A 21,819-nucleotide genomic window follows, 5' to 3' on the forward strand; every position below is an offset into this window, starting at 1 on the left:
AGCGACGCGTATAGCAATGCTGTCAGCGCTGCAGCTCGCAATTTGCAAATAAAAACGACGAACAACACGTGTGTAACGAGGAAGACGAAGTTTGCATGCAGCACCGTGCACGCGTGCTGCTCCTGTCTGAGGTCGTTACTCCTGAGTTCTTACTACCTCAACAATGCATTCTCAAGATCCTCTTCGACACTCCAGAACTCTGCGACGACGGCGAAGAGAATCGACGTGTTGCTCCAGCGACAACACATGCTACTGTAGCACATGCGAGGCTGACGTAAGCAGTTCAGCTGCACTATGAAAACAGCGCCGAGCAGGGACTCCGGAACAGGGGGGGCAGGGGGGGCGGTCGCCCCCCCAACATTTATCCAGGGGGGGCGCCGCCCCCCCCCCTCTCCTCACTTTCCGACCGCTTACGCTGAAATCGAATTTTCGATAAGTGCTGAAGTTCTAGTGCTTTATAATTTTAAAGAATATTGACATAGTACAGAGATGGCCAACAAACAAACAAATATCATTCAGCACACACAAATGCCAAATTCCCATCATAGGAAACAAATGTAACCTTCCCCCCCCCCCCCCCCCCGAAAAAAAAACAATATATCCTCGATATATTGAAAAAGTTAAATATACTAAACTCTCCTTTCCTATCTCACAACGAATCCAAGAAAAAATCTCAACACTAACAATTAACCTCAGCCGATTCACAGGACACACTTGAGGTATGGCACCAAAACACCTAAAGGACGTTTACACCAGGGCGACTGAACGCTTCATTCTGTACTCCAAGTCTGGTACAAACAAACATCACAAGTGCACAGGAAACTACAAACTATCCAAAGCTTCCCTCAGAATCACCAAAGCCTTCAGAATAACACCTAACATAGCCCTCCCAATACTTGCAAACGTACCCACCATTCACAATATTCGAAAGATAAAACGCACTTTTCAACGCCCTTAATAACAACCCTTCCTTTAAAAACGACACCCTCACTATCCCCCCTTCAGTCATCACCACGAAAATGGACCTCCACCTCACCCACCCAACGCAACGCATCAAAATCAACTACTCTTCCGGGCCCCTTACACCATCAGACCTGCATATTTACACCGACGGATCGAAAACAGAGGCATGCTGTGGCCTAGCATATAACGTTCTCACAATCGAATCACACAGTATAAACTATTTAAACTTTCTGAATACAGCTCTAACTTTGAGGCCGAGGCTGTGGCCATCATCAAATCCATTGAATACACAAAAGCCACCACTTCCCAATCAAAACACCATCCTCGCCGACAGCCTCTCAACACTAAAAGGGGCATTTGAAAAGGGGCAATCGTGCCAGGGGCTTCTGAACTCGGGGCTTTTGAAAACGGGGCAAATGCAGCGGGGCATTCGGCGCGGGGCATTTGACACGGGGCTTCTGACATCGGGTGCTTTCGTGCACCACCCGGTGGAAATATCAAGTGCAGAGATACGTTTACTGCAGCAGCAGCAGCACTGCGGGCAATGTTTAAAAGAAAGATACATGTATCAATTTAAAATAGAAACCAAGGCATTTATTAAAAGGGAAATTTTTCTTGAATAATGCAAAAAATAACAAAGAACCATAGTCCCAGGTATATCAAACATAATTCATCGAGCAAATAGGAATTATTAAAACAAATGTCAAGTACAAACAGTTGAAAGAAGGTGAAGTCTAATAATACTTTTAAAGGAACGAATAGTTTTAAAATCCTGAGGTAAGGTGTAATGAACGGGAGTTTGATTAAAAACTGAGGGAGTATGAGTCTGAGTATGAGTATGAGGGCGTGTGAGTCTGAGGGAGTATGCGTCATGTTTAATGAATTTTGTATTGAAATAATTCAAGTTTGACTTTATTTCTTTGGAAACAAACACAGCAGTTCGAAGTAAAATTATGTCTTCTAAACGAAGTATTTTGGAATCTACTAAGTAATGCAACGTGTGATCTTCAGTTCTTAAACACTAAATGGCACGAATCGCCCTTTTTTTTTTTTACAACGAGGAATGAAGTAGTATTCTGTTTTGTCGTGGTGCACCAAACTAACAAACAATACTGGAGTCGAAATTCTATAAGCAAATAGTACAGGAATGTTTTAAGCCAGACAGGTAAAAGATTTCTATATTTGTTGATGATACCGAAGGACCTTGAGAGGCTATTTTAAGTTCGCTACGTGGGCATTGGAATGCACGTGGAGCCAGTTTTTGCGGGCGCCAGGCGACGCGCTTTCAGACGGAGCGGCGAGCGCCGCTGTTCCGTCGGCTAGCCAGAGAGACCCATTCTTGGGGACAAAACAGGTTGTTGACCCTACGGTGGTGGCGGGACGTGCTCTTCTGGGAACAGGGGGACGGAAAGGACGCAAGGGAGAAGATAAGGTTGTAGAGACAAGGTCCGATGTCATTCATCACACCCGACCGCAATGTCTCCACCAGACGAGCGAGTAACAACGAAGAGTGTACGAAGAGATCAGTTCGCGAGGGTCAGGGGCACCGCACCGCCATGCCAATATATGGTTTGCATGTGACGTCACGTCCGGCGGCGCGCGCTGCGGTGGACATGTTGGTGCAGTCTGTGCGGAGTCGGTGGAGTGCGTATCGCATGCGTTTCCTCGCTAGTGGTAACACGTGCAATTTTGTTGCCTTTTGTGTGGCATGCCGCCGCTTCTCAGTAAGCAGCCTTTAGACGCTACCTACCGCTTAGATCTTACGGGGTCGGAGCGGGTTCGGTATGCGGAAAAAGTGCGTCTCTGCGATAATATCGACCCGTTCATGCTGCGGCCGGGAACGGACACAAGCGATGTCGACATATTTCCAGAGATTTGTTACGGTGACATCGTCAATTACCTTGTTTTTTCTGCAAGCTTTCTGACCCTTAAAGAAATGAAGGCGTTTAAGTCCACCGAGGCGCATAATTATTTCACTAGCGGCTGGGTGAAGGGACTGTCGGCAAAACAGCTGCAAGGGGACAAGGTGCTTCTACTTTATTTGAAAAGTATTTATTTGAAGTGTGTTTCATACACTTCAGGAAGGAGGCCAAAAGGCGTGGTGCCTGACGAGGGCCTTCCTCCCTGGGGGTAAGCAAACTGCACTCGGCACATACACACACAAAATAAACAAATACAATAAATGTAGCGGTCGCCATTACACTTGCTGGCATGTTAAAAGAAAAACAAAGGAAAAACTGTACAACAATGTTAAGGTATCTTCGAAGTTAAGATGCGTGCTGTTGGGTCACAGGGAATTATAAAAAGGAAAAAATATATATACAATCATGTTGACTGTTATCAATTTATAATATGTCACAGGATGTACCGGTTAGTCATGTAGTCAACAGTGCAATCACTTTTCTCTTGTATATTTTTTGAGTTCTGCATTGATGGAGGAGGTCATGAAAATTTCTGTTTTCATTCAAAAAGGTAGTCATCTGATATCTAATCGTTTGGAATCCGTAATTTGTTCTTGATTTTGGTGCTCTTATTGTCATGTGTCGAAGGGGATATGGGTTTTGCGGTAGTTCTGGTGTTGCACAAAAATTAGTTTCAAGGTGAAATCTGTTATATGTTTCAAGTGCTAGCCGAAGAGTTTTTAATTGAAAAATTGTCAGTAACCCCAAGCTGTTCCACCACGAGTTAGTGCTATCCAAGTAGCCTAGATTAGCAATTGCTCGTATGGCCTTTTCCTGTAGTAAAAACAAAGCATTTAAATTAGTCTGTGTTGAGTCTCCCCATATCAGTAAACAATAGTGAAGATGTGAATGAATTAAACGGAAATAAAGTTGCTGTTTGAGCCATACTGGCAATAGAAGTCTAAATTTATTTAGAAGGCCCACTGATCGCGAATTTTTTTTTCTTACATGATTAATATGGTCAGTCCAGAACAGGTGTTCATTAAATATAACTCCAAGGATTTTTATTGACTGTACTCGTTGTAAAACATTCGAATTGTATAATATGATTGGCTCATTATCTATGACTTTATTTTTAGCTCTGAATATTACATACTTCGTCTTCGTGATGTTTAGTTCTAAGCTGTTGGCCCTCAACCATAACGTAAGGTTTTCTAACCAGAGATTAGCTCTACATTCTATTGCTTGTAAACTCGCGTCATGAAAGAAAATATTTGTGTCGTCAGCGTATAAAACTGTTTCGGAGGAAGGAAGAATATTAACAATGTCATTTATGTGAACTAGGAATAGAATAGGACCCAGTATTGAGCCCTGTGGCACACCAGTGCGTATAAGGCCGTGGCTTGAAGGTATGTCGTTAATCATTGTGAATTGTACTCTGGATGATAAGTAGCTCTGAATAAGATTAAGTGCGGAACCTCGTATCCCATAGAATTGTAATTTGCGCAGTAAAATTTTGTGACAGACCGAGTCGAAGGCTTTTCTAAAGTCTAAGAATAGTCCAAGTGTAAAAATTCTGTTTTCTATATTGTTAATTATTTTATCCTTTTTGTGAAGTAAAGCTTTTTCCGTAGATTTCCCTTTCTGAAAGCCATATTGTTCTTTCGCAATAGATCCGGTCTTAATGAAGTACGAAGTAAGGCGGGTATTGATGACTTGTTCAGCAATTTTTGAGAAGACCGGTAAAACGGATATTGGGCGATAATTGTTAGGATCATTATAGCTTCCTGTCTTATGTACCACACAAACTCTTGCTATCTTTAATTTATCTGGACACCTGCCTTCTTTGAGCATTTGGTTGCATATATGGGACAACAAAGGTGCGATAATATCAGATACGGCTTTCACTACCTCACCCTTGATGTTATCAGCTCCAACGGAGCAGTTATTTTTTAGACGTATTATATACGAAGAGATTTCGGCTGTAGTTGTTGGGGAAAGAAATATCGAAGGCTTTGGTATGCCTTTAAGATATGCCATTGGATCAGTGCATGTTGTTTGCGCAGACTGATTTTCACTAACCGTCAGGAAGTGTTCGTTAAACATGTCTGATAAGGGACGACCTCTGAGTGGAACGCCATCTACCACAATCTCTACTGGAGTTGGCTCGGTTCGTTTTGGTACTAAATTGTTGTATGACCTCCATATCTGATTAGGGGCAAGTTTATTAGCGAACGCTTTTGCGTAATATTCCTGTTTTGCGGTTTTTAGATCACTGTTGAGCTTATTCCTTACAGCTTTATGCAAGTTTAGTATATTGATGTCCTTGTGCTTCAAAAAATCAGCAAAAAGATTGTGTTTTTGCCTTATTCTTTTGTACAGCTCTTTCGTAACCCACGGTTTCTTAGACTTTTTGTACCTAGAGCGGCGGACTAGAGGAAAGGCTTCATAATAGGCATCTTGAAATTTTTTTTCGAAGACATCGTAACAGCAATAACCATAATCTAAGGGGGCACTGTTTTGATGGGGCCGCGAATATGGCAGGCAGATTTACCGGCGTGCAGAAAAGGATCACGGACTCTGAACCGCGGTCAATATTTGTACACTGCAGTAACCACTGTCTAGACTTGGCACTCCAGGAGGTCGCAAGGAACTGCGAGGTTGTCGGCGATGCTCTGAACATTGTAAAGGATGTTTCCCATGCAATACTCGAATCTAAAAACAGGAAGACTGTTTATTCGAACGTTGTCCTTCCTCCGGGTAATGATCCGCCTGAATCTCCGCGCCTAACCGCCGAAAAGGCTCAGTGATCAGTGGAACCAATTTCAGGGGTGCCTTGGTTCCCCGACTCGTTGACATGCGTCACACGACTTCACGTATCGCTCCACGTCTTTGAAGCACGTACCTGGCCAGCAGTACTGCATTAAATGTCGCTCTTTCGTTTTGTTGATCCCCAAGTGTCCCGACCAGCTGTTCTCATGACACAAGCTCAGAAGGTCCGTGCGGTATTTTTCCGGAATTACTAGCTGATCAAACGTCTTGCCTTTGCGATCTCTGTAGTGCCTGTACAGCAGTCCGTCTTTTTCGAGTATCATGATGCTACGCCTCGCTATGCCCTCTTCCGCGGTAGCATGCAGGCGCCTCAAACTAGGGTCGTTATTTTGCTCTGCCTTCAGCATCTCTGTCTATTTCCAAAAGCCGCTCTAAACTGCGCGAAGTTGGGCCCGATACTGACGCTCCGGCGGGCTCTATTTCCTGCGGTTCCCTTGGCGCTGCAGCTGCGTTGATGTCGCCTGATCTAGGGACAACCTCGACCCCTTGTTCAGCCCCTAGGTTTGGCTCCATGATTTTAGGTTCTGCTCTGATTTCCACCTCTCCCTGCCCCAGGTCCTGTGTTAACTGAGCGGCGAGCTGGCGGGTTTTAGAGCGCGTTAGTGGCTGTACTTTTCCTTCTCCAGAGAGCTGTCCTCGCTCACGCAACAGCCGGTCGGACCGGTTTGAGAACAGATAAGGATATTCAAGCGGAACTGTTTTCGAGACGGCTGACTCCGTCATCGTAGTTTTCCAAACGGACCTGAAATCTTAACCCTTACCATAGGTAGGCAAACACTGGGTTCCTCCAACATCTGTTTAATCCATGTTCTCCCGTGAAATCCTCGGACGTAACATAGGATGGGTGCACTACATCCATCGTAGCCGCACTGTCCCTGAGCACCTTACAAGGCTTTCCATTTACTTCTAACTCATGAAGGTAGGGGCGTAATAATAATAATAATTGGTTTTTGGTGGAAAGGAAATGGCGCAGTATCTGTCTCATATATCGTTGGACACCTGAACCGCGCCGTAAGGGAAGGGATAAAGGAGGGAGTGAAAGAAGAGAGGAACAAATAGGTCCGTAGTGGAGGGCTCCGGAATAATTTCGACCACCTGGGGATCTTTAAGCAGTTCTAGGATTTCATCACTACCGTTTACGTACCAGAACACCATTCGCTGGTTTCTACATCTTGCAGCGATGTGCCCTGTTTTTTGGCAGTTATAACACCGCAATGGTTGCCTGGCCTCGAACTCCTTTTCCCGCGCCTTTTCTACCCCTTCGTCCTTCGTTTGACCGTCGCTCTTCTCTGGAGCCTTTTCGGTAACCTTTTTTGTGCTGCACCCTGCCCCACGTTTCCATTTAGAGCCGGCCGTCTAGAAGAAAAATATTTTCTTGAGGTAGTTCCTCTTTCTGACTGGCCTTCCTCCGCATTCACCTTTCTCCGCGTCGAGAATTCGTCTGCGAGTTGAGATGCTCGCTCGACTGTCTCTACCTTTTCTTCGTCCTGCACCGGTAGTTTTACGGACGGCGGAATGCTGCGGAAAAACTGCTCCAGACAGACGCACTCAACTACCTTGTCCTTGCTTTCGTACACGCCTGCCCCCTTGTCACTCTACAAGGTTGATTTTCATTGTGTACGCAAAGTCCGCATAATTCTCATTGCTTTTTTTTTTGTTGCCTACCTAAAACGCTGCCGAAATGCCTCATCTGAAAGGCGGTATTTCTTCAGTAGAGCTAATTTCACCTTTTCATAATTTTCCGCATTCTGTTCGCTAAGCCTGGCGATCACATTAGCCGTCTCGCAGGTTAAAAGACCTAGCAGGTGTTGTGACCACAAATTTTCTGCGATTCTGCTGTTTTGGTACGCCCTTTCATAGTTAATTAGGTACATGTCACGGATCTCCCCGGAGAACACTCGGACCTAAAGAACTGACTAGTAGACAGGTGCACCCACACAGACGCACATTTAATACACCCTACGTGGCACACACTAGAACACAAAACTAGCAAAACTAACAAAAAACAAAAATATTAAAAATACACACGACTCGGTAACCTCTACCAGCGTCTACTATTAGCGTTCTACTGTTAGTGGTCTGCGTTCGTGCTCACGGTTGGTTCGGTACTGCTGCGGCGTTGTATGGGTCCAGTAGCCGGCGTCGAGACGGCGTTCGACGTGCTTGGGCTGGCGTCGCTGGCGGCGTCGCTGGCTGCGTCGTATAAGCTCCCGGTCCAAGCTCCCGTGGAGGCGATGCCGGTGTTAATGGCGTTGGGGGCACCACCCGGAGGGGTGGCAACAGCGCTGGAGACACCGCTGTCCGTAGCAGGTGGTAGCGTCCTCAGTTAACTCCCCGGAACGGGCTCAGGCACGGCAGAAAGTCCACGATGCGAAGCCGTAGAACGCGAGCTCACCGGAGCAGTAGCCGGCGTCGCTCTCTTCCAGCCGAAGTGTCCCTGACCTGCCGGAGCCTCCGCTTCTGTGTTCTTCCCCCCCGTGCCTCGCTCTCCCTCGCCCTTTTATAGCCTTGGCGTTTGTCCACGTAAGCCTTGTCGTCGTCTTCTCTCTTTCTCTTCTCCACCAATCATCTCTCTCCACCTCACCGAATGCTTCTTCATCTTCTTTTATTCTTCGGTTAATCCAGGTCGTCTTCTTCACACCTCTTTCCTTCATAATTTTATTTTAGACTCCTTATTATATATGACAAGAGCCCCTGTCTCAAAAGTTTTTCCATGAAAAACTGCTCACGTCATACTCATCTTCAAGTCATCCACCGACTATCTTCTGTGGCGATTCTGTACCTAGCACACAACACACCGCAGATGTCCCGCACACACCAAAAGCACACCACTAACACAACACACCAAACTGCACTACGGGACCTCATTCTACCTTTCTTCTTTCACTCCCTCCTTCATCCCTTCCCCTACGGCGCGGTTCAGGTGTCCAACGATATTTGAGACAGATACTGCGCCATTTCCTTTCCCCCAAAAACCAATTATTATTATTATTATTATTTTCAGAACATTGACATACCACTGCCGTTGTCCGTACAGAGTCCTTAATAAACATGTTGATGTCCACAACACACTCCCTTGTATAATCACATAACAACAACAACATCATCAACAACAAAATACATCCAAGAAATACATAGAGTTGTTCAGTTGGCTCTACTCATGAAGTCATGGAATAGCGTCAGGATAACGGGTGGCCACGTCAACCAGAGTAAGCACATATCTATTGCCTTTGGGCGGATACTGGAGAGATTGGCCCCACAATGTCAACAGCCACTCGCTGAAACGGTAGGTCGATGCTTGCCATCTTGCCCAGAGGTACGGGACCAACTCTTCCTTTCGGAACTGTGCGCTGGCACATGTCACATGACAGAACAGCGCTTAACGTCACTCTGAACACGCGGCCAAAAGAACTCCTCGGTGATCCTAGGCGCCGTTTTTTGAACACTGGTGTCCGGCGTCATGTCGTAATCGTAGCACGGTCTCCCGCATATCTCTCGGTAACAGCAGCTGTTGGACCCGCCTTCCTGAACTAAATATGCATTCGCTGTGCAGAAGACCATTTACCAATTGATATTCGAATGACGTACGGCTCTTCTTTCTTTTCACTTTTTCCCTGACTTTCAAAGCAGGCCTTCAAGCTCGGGTCTTCGTTTTGCCTAATTGAAATTTCGTCCGGAGTTACGCTCAGGAACATCATAACAGGAGTAGAGAGCGGACGCTGCGTTGCTCGCGCTGTCGCTTGAGCTCTTGTCTGCACTGTCGACGAGATACTGACCGCACCCGTCTGAGCTGTCGCGGGCCTTTCCTCCTTTGGATGCTCTTCAACATCGATGGATGGATGGAAAAACTTTATTTTCGTCAGAGAGCATGTGTGGACGATTCCGTGTCAGATGGCCATCAACCCATGGCTGACGGCGACCTGGGTGGCCCACTCCACGGCCCTGGTCTGGACGACCGGGTCTGAGCTGGCCAACACGGCCTCCCATTGCTCGAGGGAAGGATCACGCATAATGTCCGCCGGTGGCGGTGCTATGCTACAGCTCCATAATATGTGGTCATAGGTTGCCAATTCGTGACACCATTTGCACTCCGGCTGAATGTCCGGGTAGATTTCGCTCAATACGTATGGGTTGAAGAAACATCTAGTCTGCAATCGTCGCCAGACGCATTCCTGCGCCTTCACCAAATGCTTGTCCGGGGGTGGGTAAATCCTCCGCTCAAGTCTGAAATGATTAGTAATGTCATGAAAGGATACCAGCCCATCTCTCGTGGACCTTCCCGGGACGTCCAGCTCACCTACTCGGCTGACGAAACCTCGAGCATTCATGTGAGCCGTCTCGTTCCCAGGGTTCCCAGAGTGTGCAGGTACCCAGACAATTTCCGTCTCCGTAATCCCTCGCTCCGTGGCCCGATTCAGCAACCGCGCCGCTGTGACAGATATTCTGCCCCTCGCCAAATTTCGGATGGCTGTTTTTGAATCGCTGAAGATCAGGTCAGCATTACTACTAGTCATAGCTAGTGCTATCGCCGCTTCCTCAGCAGTTTCTGGGGAGCGGGTTTTGACTGATCCAGAGGCGATCAAGCGGCCTCGCCCGTCCACCACCGCAATTGCAAATGCATCCTTGTCCTTATACTCGGCGACATCTACATAGACTGCCCCGTTGTACTTCCCGTACTTAGCATGCAAAGCTTTGGCTCTTGCCTTCCTGCGGTCCTCATGATGGGATCGGGGTCTTCGACACTTCTTGCACCCGTAATGTTTCCCAAGATGAGATCGTAGATGGGTTGGTCTACGCCTTTTGCCACTACCTGCCCAGTATAAGGCGTGGACACTAGAATCCTGGCTTCAGGAAGGTACCTTACACTGCTGTCAACAAGAGTGACGGCCGACGCTTCCCCTGTAAGATCCTCATCCTTCACCAGGCTTCTCCGAACCAAAACTTTGTTGGCTCCGCTGTCGCTAAGCACCAATATAGGACGGTCCCCTATTTGCCCAACCACCACCGGCATTGCTGCTTTCGACTTGGGTGTTCCACTAACCGCCTCATTTTCCAGCGGCGTTTGCTCTCCTTTCAGCTGTGAAACTTCACGTGGCGTGACAAGTTCTACCCTAGAGTCGACAACGCATGCAGCTCGGTCCTGCGTTCTGTATCGGCACTCAAGAGTATAACCCCTCCTCTTACAACCTTAACACACAACCTGTGTTTTTTGGGCAGCGCTACTAGTCCGACAGTCAACTGCAAGGTGTCCAACCTTGCCGCAGAGAAAACACCTTACTGGCGCCTTAGATGCAGCGCCATATGCTCTTAGTTTTGCCGCACCTGTCTCTAGGATCTCTTGGGTTTCCTCCTTTGCCTTACTCAAATTTCTTAGCCCTTGAGCCTCGAGGAATTGGTCTGCAGTGTCGGCGAACTCTTCCAGTGAACACAACTTTCTCTCTTTCAGGAATAGCGCTAGCTTTGAGCTGCAACATGCTAAAAATTGCTCTGTGACCAGCTTGTCACGCACCCCTTCAAAGCTCTTTTCTGTGTTTGACATATCAAGCCACCTATCAAAATAGTTGGTCAGCCTGCTGGAAAACTGCTTAGCGGTTTCCGAATCCTCAGGTTTCGCGGTGCGAAATCTCTCACGAAAACCCTCTGCCGTAAGCCTGAATCTTTGGAGGAGTGCCTTTTTGACTTTCTCGTAGTCCTTGGAATCAGCAGCAGGCATCCTTCCAAACACATTCAGCGCCTCTCCGACTAAACACATGCTCAATGCCGTGGCCCATTCACTGCGCTCCCAGCCTTGCCCCATAGCTATCCTCTCTAATCGTTGCAGATATGCGTCCAGATAATCTCTTTTGTCATCGAAAGGAGCCATCAGCTTTCTTGGGCAAATTCTGGCCGGTCTAGGAGATTCTGTACCCGCTAAGGAACGCTGATCATTGTCCGTGATCTCCACATATCCTCCCGCGACATGCTCCTGTTTCCACAAAATAAACTCCTTCTCCCGTTCTATCCTTCTTTTCTCCTGTTGTTCTGCCTCGCGAGCTCTTTTCTCGCTATTCTGCTTCACGAGCGTCTGCGCGTGCTTGCGCCCTTTCCTCTCTCTGCCTCTTTTCCTCCTCCTCATAGAGACGTATCGCCTTTTCCTTGCTTAGCCCTAGCTTGAGCGCCAGTTCTAACGTTTTTGCGAAACCCATACCTTAATTCTGCCGTCGAGAGTGTGGACAGATCCAAGACAAAGCAAAAAGAAAAAAGCAAGTGAATCCTGGCAGGCTCGCCACATATCTTTGTAACGGATCTCCACGGAGAACACTCGGACTGAAAGAATGGACTAGGAGACAGGTGTACCCACACAGACGCAAATTTAATACACCCTACGTGGCACACACACTCATTTTCAGGTGTATCTGTTCTGTGGCTTGCTTTTCTTTTTTTTTTCATCCTCTGATTTCTTTTTTATCCTCTGCTTTCTTCTTTTGCCGTTCTAGGTCATTTTTGTCATCTCCCACGCAATTTGCATCCCTTCTTCGTCCGCATCGCTATTTATTGATTGCCTTTATGATTGTCCCTTTCTTAATTCCTTCCTCTACTTCCACATCCAGCTCCTCACACATCAACAACAGCTCTTCGTTATCGACCTTCCTGAAGTCCATGATCGCTGTCCCAAATGATGGCTTTGCCCACTCACTAATGTTCTATGATTCTGTGCAAACTACACTGTGCTACAGACATCCGATTACCAGCAGTTCAAACTTTTTACCTAGAGTTTAAAGCCTAGTGAATCATAGAACAAAGACAAAGCGCTCACCCGTACATGCAGAACGATGTCACCTGGTCCATCCCAAGGGCTGCCAACCAGTTGTTGAAGGTGGGGATCGGGGTCGCTTCTCGACACAATCTCGGTCAAGATGACGCCCGCTCCGACCCGGACAGGAGTGCCGTTGAGTGAAAGGGTTCTTTAGTGGAGAAAGAAGACTTGGTTTATTTTACATATTTACAAACTTTTGAGTTCAGAAGTGAGCTGCTTCAACTGCATATGCAGTCCAGTTTTATACATTGCGTCTTCCCTGAATCCCTCAGGTAGGGGACGCCCTCGCCGTGGTGGGTGTGGCCAAAACTTCCACTCTTATGCACAGACACCTCCACACACATAGACACGCCCCTGGCATAAGTTGAGCCCGAGGGAGAGAGGTATGCGGTCAGGACCCCGCCGGGCTGGTAGGAGACGTCAGGTGGTTGGCGCGCTCTCCGCCGGTCGGTCAACTTCGAAGAATCCGAGGCGTAAAGCCGGAGTGCCCCGTCGGCAGATAATCCCCAGTTGTTCTGCCATTAGCGATGGCCGACGAAGCCCGTGGACGAGTCGCTGTGGCGATCCGTTCCCACGCTGGAGCTGTGCCTGGGAAGCCAGGAGTAGTCGGGTCGGTAGAGACGTCAGGGAAAATCAGAAGACAGCCGGAACCACTTGGCTGGCGGCGACAGCGACTCCTTAAAGAGATTTTCGCAGAACCCTGCTCCCCGCTTGTTCCACTCAGTAACGACCGGGCGAGCGCGGTAAATGCACCCCGCAGACACCTGGCGAGAGACGCTGTCTTGGTGGCAATGCTCGAGACCTGCTGGCGCCAATCCCAATACCAGCTGGTGTCAATTCCTAATACCCTATGCCTAGTTTCTTCTTCACCGCTTTTAGACTACCTCGGTTCTTTAGAGCATGCTCGATTCCCTCCATATTAAACTTTTTTATGTCGGCTACCTTGAGCTTATTAACTTCGATCGCTCTGCTAGTTCTAGTTTGTCGGTAGGGTTAGACGCTCTCAAGCTGTGACATTTGTTAATCAGATCTTTCGTCACCTGAGATAGCTTTCCTGTGTCCTGTCGAACCTTCCTACCGCCTACTTCTACTGCGCACTCCGTAATAATAGCTGTCAGATTATCGTTCATTGTATAAAGATTAGGATCGTCCTCCTGAGTGAAAGCTGAATATCTGTTTTGCAGCGATATCCTGAATTCCTCTATTTCCCTCTTACCGCTAGCTTGTTATTGGACTTCCTCTTTACTAGCTTCTTCCGCTTTCTCTTCAAGTCTTGGGTAATTCGAGAGCTTGTGGAAATATAGGGGGAACTGCCTTCCGCTCGCCACCCCGCACTCCCACTGCATGGATGCAGCGTTCCCGCTCGCTCACCGCGGAGGGGTTCGTGCTCGAGGGAAACAAAGGGAAGGGACGACATAGCGTGAACACTCATATGCTATTCATTGCACTTGCAATCAATACACAGACCGGGCCAGCTAGCGATAAAACATCAACGAGGCATTCCTCGGAAATAGAAGGCTACGTAAAAGGGACTTCCGACTTACCAGCTGGGGCAGGGGTGCGACTTCGGAGGTATCGGCGGCGAACGTTTGTATGCGCCGACAATGGCGGGTGGGTTTCCCCGTCTGCGCCGCATTTGGAAAAAACAGCGCACCTTTAGACACGGACAGAGGCAGATATAACGACACAGCGCTGACGTTATATCTGCCTCTGTCCGTGTCTAAAGGTGCGCTGTTTTTTCCAAATATGAGCTACCAACTAGCCCGTTTGACCACCCTTGCGCCGCATCCTTGGGGCTCTATGTGAGTGCCTATAAGGTACAACTGTTCTATAATTTTCTCTTGAGGGATATTGGTAAGCTGTTATTCGTGATCTGAGAGAACCTGTCATATGCGCTCCACACCATTCGTATTCTTGTGCTTATTTCCCTCTCATGATCAGGATAAGCGGGCACTACCTGCCCTAAGTAGACATATTCCCTTACCAGTTCCAGCACCTCGCTACCGACTGCGAACTGCTGCTCCCATGTGAGACTGTTGAAAATTACTTGGGATTCTTGTATGTTAATTTTAAGAGCTACCGTTCTGCGCTCCCTGTCTAACCCATTTCCCATGCTTTGCAAGTCACCTCTTGGGTGACTTAGCAAGGCAATGTCAACAGCGAATTGCAGATTGCTTAGGTATTCTCCATTAACTCATCCCCAACTGTTCCCAATTCAGGCCTAGGAGCACGTACTGTAACAGGCGGTCAATAGCATTGACGAGATCGTGTCTCCCTGCCTAACACCTCCCTTACTGAAATTTTATTGCTGACTTTATGGAGGAGTATGGTAGCTGTGCAGTCGTCATAGATATCTTCCAGTATTCTTGCGAAAGATTCTACACCATGATTCCGCAATGCCTGCCTGACTGCTGGTGTTTCCACTTAGGCAAATGGTTCCTCGTAATCAATGAAGGCTATAGATAGGGGTTCGTTATATTCTGCGCATTTTTATATAACCTGATTGGAAGTGTGAATATTGTCCCAACCCTAGGAGAGCCGGGCAGGTAGGCGTAGGGAAGAACCCAAGAACGAGGTCGGTCCAGAACCAGGTCTACTCCGAGAGCGTCTCTAGAGCTAACCGCCACTTTGTCGTCGTTTCCACTAAGCGCAGACAGAGGTCGCGCGGTGCTAGGCACATGGCATCATCCCCCATCCCCCCAACCCCGCGAAAGAGCAACGGCTGGATGCGAAATGAGCTATGTGCAATGGTAGGAGAAAAGAAAAAGAATTGGGATGAAATGAACTGTACAATCCCATGCACCCTATATTCTAAGTAGTCTATCAGAAGATCATTTAAGGAGCCTACCTGCAAATATTGCAGTAGCAACCGGCGCTTAGCAATGCAACGGAAAGGCAGGCGTTGAAATATTCTTTCCGCGTTTAGATTTTTTCTTTTGACTGCGCCTTTCGTATTTCACCCCTATTTTTCAAGCAGAATTTCTGGCAGTAGTAATTTTTCTACGCAAGCTAGACCCCTCTATTACCGCAGGGGCAGTCATTACCGATTCTTTACCTTTGTGTTCGTCCCTCGCCTCGCAAGTTGACGGTGTGACGTTAAACACGTTCTTCTCCCTGCTTTCTTCGCATCTGAGCCTTGTTCATTTAATTTGAGTTCTCGTTCACAGCAGTGTGAAAGTAAATGAGATCGCTGATAACTTCGCAAAGGCTTCCCTAAGCGGCCCCGTGTTGCCTCCCAGCTACAGCATATATCACAGCATCTAGGTTTTGGTGACATGCGTTATTAAGCGCGCGAGACACATCACTTTTAACATCGGTGGATTGCCAGCACCTGAAATATCCTTGGAGCAGGAATGTCTACCTAGAAAGGTCTAGTTTGGCGCTATTTCCCCTCTGTCTGCGTTTTTATGGAGGAAAAACGCTAAGGCGCCCGTGTGCTGTGCGATGTCAGTGCACGTTAAAGATCCCCAGGTGGTCGAAATTCTTCCGGAGCCCTCCACTACGGCACCTCTTCTTCCTTTCTTCTTTCACTCCCTACTTTATTCCTTCCCTTACGGCGCGGTTCAGGTGTCCAACGATATATGAGACAGATACTGCGCCATTTCCTTTCCCCCAAAAAACACCAATTAACACCAATTTTGCCGTAGGCCTGAATATATCCCAGTCTTCGGCTAATAACGCAACGAAAACAGATGTCAAAATAACAAACAAGAGTTCGCTTCCTACAGAGGAAGGCGACGAATCCAAAAGAAAGGCCGAGAAGTCTGAAGCCGATACCCCGCAGCAGTCGAAAGCGCCTACCAAACTCAGGACAGACATCAATACTCTGTCAGAGAGAACTACGTTACATCAGAGGAACAAACAACCTTCCAAGGTTGTTATCAATCTCTGCAAATTGGGCGTTACCGCCCAATTTGCACAGATTGCTATTCGTTTTGCAACGCTATAGATAGATAAAGAGGAGGAGGGAAAGAAAGGGCTGTTAACCAGAAAGGGGTTCCGGTTGGCTACCCTGCACTGGGGAAGAGGGATTAGGGGGCAAAAAGGAGGAAGAGAGAAGGGGAAAAAGGCATAACACACACACACACGCACAACGCTGTCACAATTTGTCACTCAACCCAGTCGCTCTCAAGTAGGCAAAGAGTGCCTCGTATGCCTTGAGGGCAGTCGACTGCTGTGGCCACGGACCGAGGATCTTTTGCTCTGTTAATGGGCGAGGATCGAGGCGGTCCAGGGCACAACACAGTGTATGTCTTGCACTCGCAAATGCAAAGCTCTCACAGAGAAGATGAGCGATGGTCTCCTCACAACCGCAGCTTTCACAGGCAGGACTGTCGGCCATCCCCATCCGGAAAGCATAGTGGTTGGTAAAAGCAACGCCGATCCATAAACGGCATAACAATGTTGCGTCGCGACGTGCTAAGTTACGTGGAAGACGAAGGCGCAGTCCAAGGTCCAGTGCCTTGAGGCGGAGGTTGCAAAACTCTCCCGTGTTCCACGCTAAAGGTGTGAGCTCCAGCGCCAAAGGGCGAAGCCCACACGCTGCGCCAAGTCTTGATATTGGGATCCTCACTGGAAGTCCGTCGTTGTGAGCCGATCGCGCAGCCGCATCGGCCTTGGTGATTACCGTTAATACCACAGTGTCCTGGCAGCCATTGAAAAATGATGTCATGACGTTTGGAAACGGTGCCGTGGTACAGTAGACGGATCTCAGCAACAAGTTGTTCCTGCGACTCGCGGCGTAGCGCAGCTTGCAGGGCTTGAAGGGATGCTTTAGAGTCGGTGAAAACCGTCCAGTCATGTGGAGGTTCCTGACTGATGAATTCTACCGCAGCCCGTAAGGCTGCGAGTTACGCACCAGTTGAAGATGTTGGATAGGTCGTCTTCACTTTCATGAAGATGGATCTGGCCGGTATCACCACCGACCCCGAGAACTGGTCGAGTGAACTGAGTGAGTGCAACACTAGAGAGCCAATTAAGTGTCCCAAACCACCACCTGCATGCAGCAAGTAATGGATAGACTAACAAACATCAAGGCCCGCCTGCTTGGGCCAAGTAGAAGCCTGCAGTATTCTGAAATAATAAACCCCCCATCTTGATCTGTCCACGACGCCACATCCATCTACAACCCAACATGGCCGCACGCCAAAAATATTGATATTTGGCAACGAAACTGCAGAGGCTTCAGCCGTAAGCGCGCCCACTTGCAGCTCCATATCCAAAAACACCATCTGCTACAACCCCAGACGTGATTGCATTGAAAGAAACTAGCGGCTGGGTTACAATGCCGGGCTATAGAGCATATCTGCCACCAAATTATGACACTAGTAACGCACGTGGCTCCTTCACAGCCACGGTCGTGCATAGAAACATTACCACGATTGAACATTTTATAAACGAATCAGAAGATGACACCGTAAACTTGAGACGGTACCAAGGCAACAAGGAGACGCAAATCTCTCTATCCTTAATCTCTACAACCCGCCCAGAAAAAAAAGGCAAACGACCACCACAATCGTTGATAAATACATTAAAGCTAGCTGCTGAAGCTCAATTAATAATAGTGGGAGACTTCAACTCTCAACACTCACCATGGGAATATACCAAAGCAACTCCAAAAGGGCACGTGCTCTGGCAACCACTACAATCCCTAGGGCTCACAACGCTAAACAACCCGAGCTAACAGAGACGCATGGGCAACAGTGTATCTGTGGACACCCCCCATCTCCAGACTTATCCCTCTTTAAAAACGTCGAGGACGCAAAGTGGGTCAAGACCGGACAAAATCATGATAGCGATCACTTCATCCTTAGCATTACCTTTCCCACGACAAAACACAAGAATAGAGCTAAAGAAATACGAACCTGGGATTGGGACAAGTTCAGGGAACTTCGCAACAAAGAGCTCCAAAGGAGATCACTAACCTCAGCGACTGGGTTCGCTCCCTGAATGAGGAAAGGAGCTCCACTAGCATTGTGGTGCCTGACAAAAATAGTACATTGCACACTCAAAACTCTTACACCTATAGGAGGCACAAAAACGCATCCAAAAAAGCTGGAAAGTGCAAAACACACAACAAACGACTCCACCGAAAGATCGATGATAGCGAAAGGCGGGCATAGAGGCGAAATTCTAGAGGCCCGTGTACTGTGCGCTGTCAGTGCACGTTGAAGAACCCCAGGCGGTAGAAATTTCCGGAGCCCTTCACTACGGCGTCCCTCATAGCCTGAGTCACTCTGGGACGTTAAAACCCATAAAATAATCAAACAAACAAATCAAATATGTGAAAGCATGAACGGACAACCCATTCTCGTATAGCAGATGCAGTGCGCCAATTTGATGAGCCAATGACCTCATCCCACACCCTCGCGCCACCACTGCCACCTCCACATCGCAGCCCACCCCTTTGCATCATCACGAGTTTATCCGCAGTACGATCAAGTACACGGGGCTCTAAAATTTCACCTCTATCGAGTGGCAACCACCCCGGCCGGGATCGAACTCGCGTCTCTCGGGTCAGCAGCCGAGCACAATCACCACTCACCCACTGCGGCGGCCTCACCACAAAGAGGTTTTTCACAATCATTACGAGCACCTTTTACGCAAAAACGAGCTTGAAAATCTGACTAGCCTGTCTGAACTGCAACGGATGAAACTCCCGCGACAGCAGATAATGTAGAAAGACTACTGCAGCACCGCTAGTTGCCGCGACCGCCACTCTAGCCATCACCCGAGCGGAGCTGCGGAACTGAAACTGTCTAAGGACGTTGGCCGTGGGTCTGGCCAGTGTAGCCAGTCAACCACAGCGTGACCCTCTACATATTTTTATCAGCCATATATATATATATATATATATATATATATATATATATATATATATATATATATATATATATATATATATATATATATATATATATATATATATATATATATATATATATTCAAATCGCCATATTATGGCCCACGTTATATAGAGAAGACAGGCCAGTGCCCGAACGAGACTGCGATGCCATTTTTGCAATGCAGCAAAACTTTATGAAGTATCCTGGCTACTCATTGCGCAGACGGTGAAGTCCATAATTAGTTCGTTGCTGCGGAGTGATAGCTGCTAAGATCTTCGTGGCATTAAAAGCTTCGTGAATGGCAGGTAAACATTCCGTCGGTTTTTATTTTCGAAAACATTTACCGATTTCCAGATCGTACGACGGTGACATTGTCTTTCTGCCCTTTCTTTGGTTAGGTCTTCTCTTTCCTTGCACTGTCGTTTTGGTGCTTTTTTTGGACGCTGCCTGCTCGTACACATAAGCAGCAGCGATTCCGATGAACACTTTATTGTGTCCTTTGACCTTTCATTTGTACAATTTCCGCTGTTCAGTAGTGCGATACGCGTCTTTGAAGACTTCCCCTTTCTTAAGACTAAAATTTTGGCTTTCCACCAATCTCTGTTTCAGTGTTTCTGGCTGTGGCCGCGCGGGTGGAAAGCCTTCAGCGAGCACGTGAGTATTCTGCCCACTACTACCAAAAAAATTAAGACTCAAGCAACTACACGAATGGGGCTCTAAAAATCAGAAGAGGGCTTAGTCTGGCTGCTTGGTGCATCCTGATGGGAACGACTGAACAGACGCGAAGAAAGGGAAGAGCGGGAACACCTGCGCTGACTAGCGACCTAATGATTTATTGCGAGAGGAAATTCAGATAAGTTTATTTTCGTGAAAACAGCGGGGGGTCCAAACAAAAAGTGAAGCAAGTTCACTGCATTAGTACCCTTTCCATGCCATACGGCGACGAGAGAATTCTATTCTAACGACATCTGTATTTACATTTAGAAAATAACGAAATAGTATAAATTGTGCAGAGAGAACCAAGTAAAATAAGTAACATAATAACATTTTTTTTACAATTATGCAATTCTAGGCACAGTATCCAAATAAAAAAGAAAACTAGTGTAGAGAAAGATTTATTTTTACAACAAAGCTTATACACAAGGTCATGGAGGGAATCAGACCAGGCAAAATTACAGTATCCTTTTACAGTGTTTGATAAATTCAGTGGCCCGATCACTGTTCCCCAAGAAAACCTTAAGCCCGGAGACGCTAGTGCGGTTATTATCGATTTCATTGCAGTGAACATTGTTAAGTAACGTTGGAAGAGAATGAAGTAGTATTTAATGGCCTAGATTTGTCCACAAAAAAGAGTTTTTCAAGGTTGTTTACAAAGCGAGTCACGAAGGCTTGCTGACGTGTTTCATTGTGCTTTTGCAATAAATTGTTGCTGGTTTTTGCAGTTGTATGCATCTCTTTGCCAATGTATATGAAAATAAGCTATGCCCACTTCTTATTTTAACCTGATTGAAATATTCGTCACTGTGAGCATTTGAGTCAGCCTCAGTGATATGATGAATAAAATTTTTTGTAGTATGTGTATGCGGTTTAGATTAGCTATAGCTTTGGTCCCCGACGCATGAAAGCAATAGGTGATGTGCGAAAAATGAATGCATTTTACGTAAGTACATGTGTAATCTCACAGCTCGTGTTAAAATCGAGTGTAATTTTGTCAAAACTCTAAAAGATCTACACATTTTGGTTAGATGTAAATGGCATGGTTGTTCCATGTCATGTTGTTTACAGATATACCCCAATGTTTTATTATCGACAATTTCCATTGCTCTGATCACTTAAAGCGTACAGTATCTGCGATTGCCTAGGAGTAAAAATTACAGCCCTTGTTTTTATTAGTGTTAATTTCTAGGGCGTTCATGGCACTCCTTTTATCTAGACCTTCAAGTACGTTGTTGGTCGCCGCCTCTAGTAATTGGGAGTTTCAGTTGCGAAATAATAAGGTGGTGTCATCTACGTGGGATATATAATGTGCTGTATAGCTAACAGTAGTGATGTCGTTTACGTAAAAGTTGGACAGGACAGGGCCAAAAATGCTTCCTTTGGGTACGCCAGCATTAATTTGTCTGCATGATGGCCAGCTGTCATCTGTTGAAACACATTCGATTCGTTGTAAGTCGTGATGTTAAAAGTGATAAAGCGGTCCCTCGATTTTTAAGTGTTCTATGATTAAGAGAAACGCATTTTAGTACTGTATGTATATGGCAACTACTATTACCTTTTCTTCAAATGGTTTTACTCTGATTTCTTTGTGCGTTAATAGTGCTGCCTGCATTTTCCCCGCCCCTGGCTTGCGGCTACAGTGGCTTGCGGCTTAGCTTGCGGCTAAGCCACTTCTCCTCCTCCGCCACCTGATCTGCCTCGCATGCTGCCCTTTCTACGACACGGAACCAAACTACCAGCCACTCATTGTGCCCGTGCCAATCAG

The 21,819-nt window shown here is 47.0% G+C and overlaps 1 protein-coding gene across 1 annotated transcript in view; it reads left to right on the forward strand.

Moving 5' to 3' along the window:
- The window catches only part of LOC144122841 (longicornsin-like), a 176,544-nt gene that overhangs the window by 83,090 nt on the left and 71,635 nt on the right, over positions 1-21,819 (forward strand). Inside the window, exon 2 of the mRNA XM_077655831.1 lies at positions 19,947-19,991. Within this exon, the coding sequence (XP_077511957.1) occupies positions 19,947-19,991 (45 nt within the window). The remainder of the gene's footprint in view (positions 1-19,946; positions 19,992-21,819) is intronic.

Source organism: Amblyomma americanum, chromosome 3 (assembly GCF_052857255.1).
Source record: "Amblyomma americanum isolate KBUSLIRL-KWMA chromosome 3, ASM5285725v1, whole genome shotgun sequence".
NCBI lineage: Eukaryota > Metazoa > Arthropoda > Arachnida > Ixodida > Ixodidae > Amblyomma > Amblyomma americanum.